The 10,304-nt window shown below is 41.7% G+C and overlaps 1 protein-coding gene across 1 annotated transcript in view; it reads left to right on the top strand.

Moving 5' to 3' along the window:
- Nucleotides 1-10,057, top strand: part of dapp1 (dual adaptor of phosphotyrosine and 3-phosphoinositides) — a 31,205-nt gene extending 21,148 nt beyond the window's left edge. Inside the window, exons 8-9 of the mRNA XM_046061752.1 lie at nt 7,381-7,468; nt 9,337-10,057. Coding sequence (XP_045917708.1) covers nt 7,381-7,468; nt 9,337-9,366 — 118 coding nt within the window. The 3' untranslated portion in view covers nt 9,367-10,057. The remainder of the gene's footprint in view (nt 1-7,380; nt 7,469-9,336) is intronic.
- The last annotated feature ends 247 nt before the right edge of the window (nt 10,058-10,304 follow it).

Below are 10,304 nucleotides of genomic sequence, written 5' to 3'. Positions count from 1 at the left end.
ACGAACAAGCCTTCGCTGCGCCGGGTCGAAGTTCTTAGGGCGTTGCCGGGAGAGGGGCATGCTGTGCGCATGCCGAAGCGCAGTTGGAGAGCCAGGAACAAGCAGAGGACAAGAGAGAGCGACAGAGCGTGTGTCGCTGCTTTTGTCTGTTGGGGCGTGGTTCCCAGAGGGCAGTCCTTTGTTTCCCAGAGGGGGGGCTTGTTTCCGGTTTCCTGAGAGACCGTCTTTCTTTAGACATATTAAAAGTTAATCAAAAATCTATTGGTGTGTATTGTAATCAAATATCTTCCCACAATCAAACCTTAATTGTCAAATGGTTGTACCGCTCTTAGTTTTAAGCACTTGATAAAAAGGAATACAATTGTCAGTAGTTAGACCTTAAAAAGTTAGCATTTCATAGGAATCACAGATGAGAGCTTAACTAGCTTTCTGGATATATTGGCTGTTACACGAGAATATAAGCAAGATACAGATTATGGACAGGTAAATACAGAGTGACATTTATACATTAAACAGCATTTCAGACGATGGCATGTAATACTTATTTTGTCCACTTGGGGGAGCTCGGGTTACATGACGATAGCTTTGTTTCACCCTAAAACAACCTTCTGCCCAGGAGCTGATGAATTTAGTTATTTGACCTTAAATTCAAGCTGGAAAATGAATCGGGTATAGGATGACATTTCTTTATCATCAATTCTAAAGGAAGTGTCAGAATGTGTTGTGAATAAAGCATTGATTACAACAAAAATTGAATAAAGGTCAGGGATCCTTGCTGAAAATTAAACACTGCAAAATTAACTTATTTAGATTCTTTCCCAACAACAAATAACACCAACATGGTAACATAACTACTCAAATGGAGTGGAGAGTCAAGTAACTAAAAGATTTAATTAAACCCTCAAATGCTTTTGAGTTTTGAGGAGAAAGTTCTTTGTTTACCCAAAAAGTTCAGGGCAGTGTCTCCTGATGTCCTGGAGTTCCTCAAATTTGCATCTGGCTGTGAAAAGAAGAATCTTTGAATATCCTTTGATGTGAGGTAATCAAACAAAGAGGGAGGTCAGTTGCCATGGTTACGTTGTGGGGGGCAGTTGAGGGTTTCCTGCCCTCTCTTAAGAAGAGTTCCGATGGGCTGTTCAGGAGAAAGCTAATCTCTGGTGAGTGTTTCTTTGTAATTTTAACAGTCAGGCACTGAGGCTTATCTTGGCTGCGGCCAAAGGTGGCCAGTTTTACGATGAACTGCCCAGAAATAGCACTTAGGGAAAGCAAACCTTTCACCTCCTCCTTTGGGGTCTCTTCAGCCGTCTGTTGAATTGATATCTCACCCCCTCCTTTTCTTTCTCCCAGGGAGAGAGAGAGAATTTGGAGTAGTCCAGATTTATTCAATATAAAATGCACAAATCCACACTTTTTGTTCACAACAACGTACGCACAGAAATATCCACATATATGAAACCAGGCGTACGCCAGGTCCTGCACACCTTTCCTTTATATATCCCAATCAATGTGAAAGTGAGCGCACATTTAATTTAATTTGATGGTTTGAACTCAGCAACAAGTGGCGTTTGAGTCACAATGGCAGTCAATGCAGCAGGCTCAGAGACTCATACTGTCTGAAAAATAGAAAACATGGTCTGACATAAAGTGGATGTCAAAAAAGATGGGAAAATAGTTTTTCTGAGGTGCTTGTGAGGTGGAAGTTAGAAAGAACAGATTGTTTGATGCACAAACAAAAGAACCTTCTGAGAGTTTAACAGAATTATATTATTCTAAACAAAGACTATAGGTTGAATGTTAACAACACTATATATTGTTGATCCCATCAGACACACACCTGTCGGCTCCCGCTGCTGCCAGAAACAGTGGTTATAGTCTACTTGTATTTGTACCGGGACGGCTCGATTCCGCCAGGTTGGTCTGTCTAATGCTGGACCCAGTTCAGCACACAAATCCAAGAGCACGACTGTAGGAATCTAAATTGAGACTCTCTAATCCTTCCATACGCGTTTTCCACTGCAGAGCCAGAGCGCAGCCATGCAGCATTACGCACGAGTGTCACGCAGTATTTATACATTTACAGCAGTCAGACTGAGTACTTCACGTCTTAAGAAAATGATGGCTTCAGTCAATGGTCTCCCCCACCCTGGGAAATCACTTGAAGATGGAGTTTTGACAGGTGAACACATTTTTTAATGTCGGTTTTGTTATGTTTGGCTGCATCATGAGGACTGATGATGAGGATGGAGAGTAGTGATTGTACGAGAGCTGTCCTGCTTTATTTCCAGACATTTTTAATTTACACAGTCCATATGTGCAGGTGGTGAGGATGTGCTGGTGATAATGCAGATCTGTTTGTGCGCCACCAATAACAATGTAAAAGTCCTGCATTCAAAATCTTGAGTAAAAGTACAAAGTATTGGCATCAGAATATACTTCAAGTACCAAAAGTTAACTGGCAGAATGCACCATTTCAGAATAATATATAGTATATTATTTGATTATAATTATGGGTTTATCACTGTGCTCATTACTTTAATGTTGCAGCTGGTAAAGGTGGAGCCCATTTAATTACTTTATCTCCTGCTGGGTAGCTTAATCTGTTATTATACGTCATCAGTTATTAGTTATATTAATCTGAATGGTGAAGCATCTCGATTTACTCTAAAATATGGTTAAAAATATATAGTATATATAAAATAAAATATTATAATAAACGGTTGTGTGCTGATTGTCAACTGCAGCTGTCCAGGTTGCTAGGTGACAAGAGCAGCGCTGATAGGAAGTCTGTAGACCAGGCTGTCTCATTAACAATGCTGTGTTAGGCCTTAGTGGTCTACAGCCGGCCCCTGAACTGGGACACAGACTGTAAGATGATTTGAAAGCTTTGAACAGCAGGTTGAGCCACAGTGCGTGTAGCATGGAATTTCCTCCTTGACATGTTGAGTTACACAATCAATATGTTGAGAGGACATTGGGGATTTCAAAACACTAGGCGGTGTAGCTTTAAAAAAACTAATTTGCAACAGTTTTAATTGTCAGTTAACCCTTTACATCAACAAGACATCTAAACAAGTCAGCTTAGAATAAAGTGTATGATATTGTAGTATTATAGTAGAATATCACAATCAGCTTTATTTGCCAGATATGTGACACATACAAGGAATTGCTCACGATGTGCTTACTTACACAATAACACAATAATACAGTAATAAAATCAGACAAAGGCTACAGAATTGAGAACACATATATACACACTATAAACAAAAACAATATAGACAGATTGAGACAATAGTGCAATGAGCAGAGTGCAAAGGATGCAGGAGTAAATTATTATTACCATTATTATTATGTACATGGAGGTGTTCATCAGAGTGACGGCTTGTGGGAAGAAACTGTTCCTGAATCTGTTGGTTTTGGCGTACAGTGCTCTGTAGCGCCTACCAGAGGGGAGAAGCTGGAACAGGTTGTGTCCGGGGTGAGATGGATCTGCAGTGATGTTTCCTGCCCGTTTCCTGACTCTGGAAATGTCTATGTTCAGACTGCAGGCCGATGTGACCCAAATCCGATTTTTTTTGCTAATCTGTGACTCAAATCTGATCTTTTTATGACAGTGTGAACAGGCCAAGTGACATGGAATCTGATCTTTTCCAGTTCGGAATGTGGTCCAAATCCAATACAGATCAGATCTTTTTAAATGCGACCTCATCTGGACACTCAGCTGTTCTGCTGTAGACGGGGCTGCGCTGAACGAAAAAGCTCCACAAAAAGCCTTTATCAAACATGTGGCTCACAAATTCCCTTTCTTATACCTGAAATCCACCGGACCGGAGCTGTCTTCTGAGTTACGTGCATGCTATTTGTCCGAGCTGACACAGAGTGGGGAGAGAGAGAGAATGAGGGAATGAGTTGTGGGGCAGATGCGTTGTCCATGTAATGAAAAGAACAGAAAGTTGTAATTCGGGAGAAATATGACCCGTGAGAGGACAATGAAAAACGGGACTCTCCCACGAGCTAACCGGAGCTATGTTGCTCCTTGTTTACTTCTGTAGCCTGCAACAGCATGCTGCGTGTGACGTCATGTTATTCTTCCGTCACTTTCAGGCCACGGACAGTTCACACTGGAGTCTGATATGGGCCACATTTAAACTATAATGTGAACTGCCACACAAAAAATCGGATCTGGGGAAAAAATCGGAATTGAGCATTAAGGCCTGAAGTCTGAACGTAGCCTTTGTCCTGAATGGAGGGCAGGTTGGCACCGATGATCTTTTCTGCAGTCCTGACTGTCCGTTGTGGTCTGCTCCTGTCCTTTTTGGTGGCAGATCCAAACCAGACAGTGATGGACGTGCAGAGCACAGACTGGATGATGGCTGTGTAGAACTGAATCAGCAGCTCCTTAGGCAGGTTGAGCTTCCTGAGCTGGCGCAGGAAGTACATCCTCTGCTGGGCCTTCTTGATGATGGTGTCAGTGTTGGGCTCCCACTTCAAGTCCTGGGATATAATGGAACCCAGAAACCTGAAGGGTTCCACAGCAGACACAGGGCTGTTGAGTATGGTGATGGGGGGCAGAGTGGGGGGGCTCCTCCTGAAGTCCACGGGGGGACTGGGATGATTGTGGTGCAGGTGAGGGGTCAGAGAGGGGGGGTGAGAGCTTGGCAGTCGAGGAAGGTGATTGTTTGAAGTTGGTGTGACTGTGGGCTTCTCAAACCTACAGTAAAATCAATTCAGCTCGTCTGCCAGTCGTTGAGTAACAGCAAAGTTAGTGGATGGTCTCCTGTAGTTAGTGAGTGTCTGCAGGCTCTCCATACTGACGCAGGGTCGCTGGAAGCTGTTTCCTAGATTTTCAGCGTAGCGTGAACGTGTTGACAATTACTTTATCACACGTTAACACAGTTTTAATTATTATTATTTTAAAAGTCCGTTGCTCCCTGGCTCTGAATACACATCCTGTCAAACCATGGGTCACAGGAGGGAGGGGGGGTGTTGATCTGCCTGCAAATCAGCCATCCAAACAAGCCGTGGCGGGAGGCTTTGGCAGGATGCAGCGTGTGGGAGAAGTAAGACAGCGCTCCGCCAATAAACAGCAGGCGCTCTATTGAGAGTAACCATGGCAACAGCTTTTGTGCTCTACACAGCTGGAGCCTATTTAACTTAAGTTAAAATTATAGGCTACATAACTTTACCTTCATCTAGTTTTGCAGGGATGCTCTGCCATGCGAATTCCCTCCTGCTGATGTCCTATTTAGTAAACAGTAATAGATTCTGGAAACTCACGAACAGCGAGGATCAGTCTCTCTTCCAATTATTTGTGCTGCGCATCACGTACAAAAAGTTCAAGACAATTCAACTTCGGCGGCGGGTGGGCATGTGTGAGACGAGAACAACCGCGACAGTTTCACGGGAACACAACCACTCAACCACTTCACCTGACTCTAACAGGGAAGCTTGCTACTTATTGAACATAGACTTTTTCTGCTGATACCTGCTCAGAAAAAGAACAAGACAACTGGACTCTGATGGTAACTTGTTTTAACAAGCTAGATAAAAGGTAACGCCCTGGCAGTGGCAAATAGCTTTGGTTTAATATTTGATTTGATTACATTGATGTTTAAGTTGAGATTTATAAGAAATATTTTATTGCTACTGTGTAAAGGGAATTATTCAATTTTGCGCATAATAATGCAATTAATCGCAAGAAAATCATGCAATTTGTTGCAATTAAAAATTTTAATCGTTGCCCAGCAGAATAGTGAAATAGCAAAAAGTGCCCTTTTTACAGTTTCTGGGTATGGGTATTTGGTACAGAAAGCATAAAGAAGTCCTGAGAAAGCAAAGAGTGTTGTAGGTAGTATGGCAGCAGACCAAGAATTACCTTGTATATGAAGGTGTACCAGTGACAGAGCCTAAGGGTCCACTCTCTGGACATCCTACCAGAGAGTTTTTTTTGTTATTTGTTTTTTAAACCTGTCCTGTCCAACAGCCTGGTATAGAGTATGATGACCTGGATACCATGTTGTGCTAGTCGGATTTTACTTTAACTAGAGAGTATTAATATACTCCTTTGTCTGTTTTATTATTTATTTAAATTGATTTGTCACCGGGCCGGACAGGGGACAGACATGGGGCTGGGGACACAAACACCACACAGACACAAACAGAGAAAGGACAGCACCTGCTAGAGAACGGGGATGGGGGATGGGGACAACAGGAACCCGAGAGTATAAGTCACAGTGGTGAGTCAGAGCTGGTAGTGAACCTCAAAGAAGCATGGTAAACTATGGCAACCATATGAAGACTCTGAGCAGAGTCATATTTTTACATGAAAACTCAGTTTTAGCTTCAGTTTTTTCACTAGGGACAGCACATGTGGCTTAAATGTCAGGAAGGCATCAATCAAATGCCCAGGTTTTTGTAAGTGTTAACCTCATTTTCACTTCCCCCCAGAGTAACCACTGAAGGGATATTTTGTGGCCCATTCCTAGAGTTGGTAAACAACATAAGTTTAGTGAAAACCAGAAGTGAACTTCAGTACTTAAAGTACTTCCCCATGGATGCAAAATCGGACATTTTGTGTTGTTTGAAAAAGGAGAAGTCTGAGCAGTAACAGAAGGAAGCGGGGAGGGAACGGGAAGTGCACATGAGCTGAACAGAGGTAACAACCACTGACCCCCTTTACTTTATACAGTGTTCTGCACAGTTATCACTCCAAACAGGAAGGAAGGATTTTGATTTAATTTTTCTTCTCATCGTCTGCAGGAATGTGGTTATTTTTCTTTCAGGTTAGCTTTAGCGGGTCAGCTGGTCTATCCTGCAGTCAGTGTCAGGTGAACCAATGCCATGAAGGTATTCTGAATAGACTGTATTCAGCAGGTCAGCTGATCAGGATGTCTTAATGGCCAATTCATAGTTTTCACATGACGTCACATTCCATGAAAAACGCTCCCTTGGAGGACAAAAAGACGTTATTTTCTGCTGCCTGCCAACCAGGAAGCAAGTGATACAATTTCAGTTTGTTACTTTTGCGCAGCCAAAATGCTGGATGGTTGTTGTTGTTTTCAGATGCACTAATCGAGGAGAAATCAAGCCTGGGCTATGTTAGGTGAGGGATTCCCCAGAAGGTAAATGTCAACATTACCGCAGTCGAGCGGCGGCAGGGACGGTTGAAATGCGGCTGTAACGTTAATGTTAAGATGCTGTAACGTTAAATGGATCGGACGTGCCCAACACTTAGTTTGTGTCTTTCTTTTTCTTAAGTTGTAAGGTGATCCAAATAAAATTTAACTGCTTTTGTGGGGGAGTCGTGGTGTGAGTCGTTATCTTGGTCTGTTGACTCTTCATCCCTGTACCTAGAGTGACCTGCATATCTCTGTGTGTCCACAGCCTGGTGTTTCCTGAGAGGACATTTTATCTCTGTGCAAAGACCGGTGTGGAGGCAGACGAGTGGATCAAGATCCTGAGGTGGAAACTGGTGAGGTGTTTTAGACAGTGCTTTACTCCATATCATAGAGTAGCAAATGAAAAAAACACTGAATTATTTGCTTATACTTTGTCCATGAATTGTTATTAAAACAATAGTTTCAGTGGACTCGCATAGATAAGTAGTCTGACCAACCTGCTGCCCTCCTGACTTCAATTCAACACTGATCGTCTTGTGACCTCTCATTTCTGCTATTGTCATGATTGTCACAACATACTACAGTACGTGTTCATACATTTATTTCATGAGTCATCAGCTTAATGCAGCCTACACCTAAATATGATGGAAGGACAATACAGCATAGCTTTATGTACTTCACTCAACACTAGCGCACACTATTGCTCTAGATGTGTGTGGCTTAAAATGTGTCCCACTAAAACCTTTTATAGAGATGCAGACCTGGGCCCGTATTTATCAAGCTTCTCAGAATTACTCATAAGAACACTGCTAAGAACTGACTTAAGAGTAAAAAAATTCTTGGCTCAAAGCTGAGCTTTAAGTAAGTAAGTAAAGTTTATTTGTATAGCACCTTTCACAGATAAAAATCACAAGGTGCTTCACAATAAAATGTAATACAACACAACAAAGTAAAATACAATGCATAAGAAAATTTAAATACAAATGGAAAACATAGAATAGAAACCATAAAAAAAACCCACGTCTAACTAAAAACCTGCTTGAATAGCAGCGTCTTCAGTTGCTTTTTAAAAGAATCAACACAATTCACACAGCGTAGAAAGGTAGGCAAAGCATTCCACAGCCTAGGTGCCGCTGCTTGGAATGAACGATCCCCTCTGGTTTTAAAATGAGTGTAGGGAACCACTAACAACATGATGACCTCAAACTACAGGTCGGAGTATGAAGCTGTATCAAGTCAGAGATGTAGGGAGGAACTTGACCGTGCAGGGCTCTAAAAGTAAGGACCAGGATTTTAAACTGAACTCTATACTGGACTGGTAACCAGTGAAGTGCTGCTAAAACAGGTGTGTATAAAAGTTAGTTATCAAGCATCTCAGTCCTAATTTGAGTGAAGTGCAGGACTAAATCTTAAGTGTCAGTCTTACACTTTTCTGTGCCGCAAACAGGATTTTGGATGAAGATGTCACCAAGGACCAATCACTGAATAGATTTCCTTCTTTAAGAATATTCTCATATCTAAATTCACATTGAATGGTGAAATTCCTCAGAGGAATTTAACTGAAAACGCATTACTGCGTAAAGTCAGTGGTGAGATGACGTCCTTCACCAACTCACTGACAAAGATTATGCCTGCGCTGTCCAACCCCGTCTTATTAACTGCGCGTTGTCAGAATTCTTCCTCTCCTCTCCGCATGTCTCTGTCTCCACAGCGCCATCACAGTGGACCTCTGGAGCTGTCTTAAATAACTGGGAGAGTGAGAGTGGTTCTTAGCTTTGAAAAATTTGATTACTTTACTTAGTTTAAAAGTAGGAGTAAATTTCATGAATTCTCAGCACTTAAGACTAAAATGGGACTTTGAGAAGCTTGATAAATACCAGCCCAGGTATGTCGTGAAGCAACATAAGATACCAACTACCCAGCACCAACGCTTCCCATTGCCATCCCAGTTTGGAGGTTTCAGTCTGCTACATACTACAGTATGTTTTCATTTTTTGCAGAGATAGGACCTGCGACTCATATAAGTTTTAAGCATTAAAAGACAGACATCAATCAATAATGTAACATGAGGCTAGAAGAATGTAAACAAACAACTACAAACTAATATGAGAGGTTTGGAACACTCAGTGGGGCATTTATTCAACTAAGAGTCGCTGAAGATGACTTGACTTGGCTTAACAAACGTAACGGTATTTAAAGGATCAGTTGTGTTTGTTTCCAGTCACAGATAAGAAAAGGTCAATGTCAGTGAAGATGCTGGAGATGGAAAGCCGCCCCACCTTCAGAGAAGACTTCACATCAGCTGGATGAACAATGAGGAATAGCACTATTATAAACCTGAGAGTAACCACGAGTGTGAACAACACTGGGACCCTGGAGGCAAACAGCTTGGATGTGACTCACTTTGCTTCATGAAATATTTCTTGAGTTCAAACATGCTTCTTTTCCCGTTTTTTCCTGTTAGGAGTCATACTTTGCTGTTTTTCCCCAGATGATGTTTGTTTCTGGTATGTTTAACACCAACATCTACTTGAACAATTATTTAAAGGATATTGCTAGCATTATTCTATAACACCAAAACCCACATGTGTTTGTCCATCAATACTTTCTGACTTCTTGCCTGGTCTGTGGCTCTCAGCTCCAGCTCTTAGAGTGAAAACACTCATCAGAAAACTCTACTGAGCATTGCGGCTTGTGGAATGTGGGACTAGCACTTGGGGTGGGGGGGCAAGGCCAAGGCCGAAATACATGGAAATATAAGGCTCTGTGGGTCCCCAGTATCCAAGGTCATAGGTTCTAATAATCTGTGGCTTTAGCTCAGCCAAAGCTAAGGTATTTTTAAGGGGGTATGGTCCCTTATTCCTTTAAGAGTACTTTGTACAGAAAGAAAGCTCAAAACTCTTCTTCAGATATATAAAATACAATTCAACATTTAAGTAAGAGTTCCAGTTTTTCCAGTATTCTTTACATTTTTGTGAGTGAGAAAGTAAATGTTTCCTTAATATAGATTTCTTGAACTATTTCTATCCATTCAGGGACTGATTGAGGCTCCTTATTCAGCCATTTCTTGGTTATTGCCTTTTAACTACCTACGAATAGTATTTGCAGTAAGTACCTGTCCTGCTTTTTCAGCCCACTTGGCAAGTTTTCTTAATACAAAACACTAAAATTAAATCAAGCCTTTGGCTA

The sequence above is a fragment of the Micropterus dolomieu genome, linkage group LG11 (genome assembly GCF_021292245.1).
Source record: "Micropterus dolomieu isolate WLL.071019.BEF.003 ecotype Adirondacks linkage group LG11, ASM2129224v1, whole genome shotgun sequence".
In the NCBI taxonomy this organism is placed as follows: Eukaryota; Metazoa; Chordata; class Actinopteri; order Centrarchiformes; family Centrarchidae; genus Micropterus; species Micropterus dolomieu.
The sequence above is the reverse complement of the archived record's forward strand: the minus strand, read 5'-3'. Positions and strand labels throughout refer to the sequence as shown.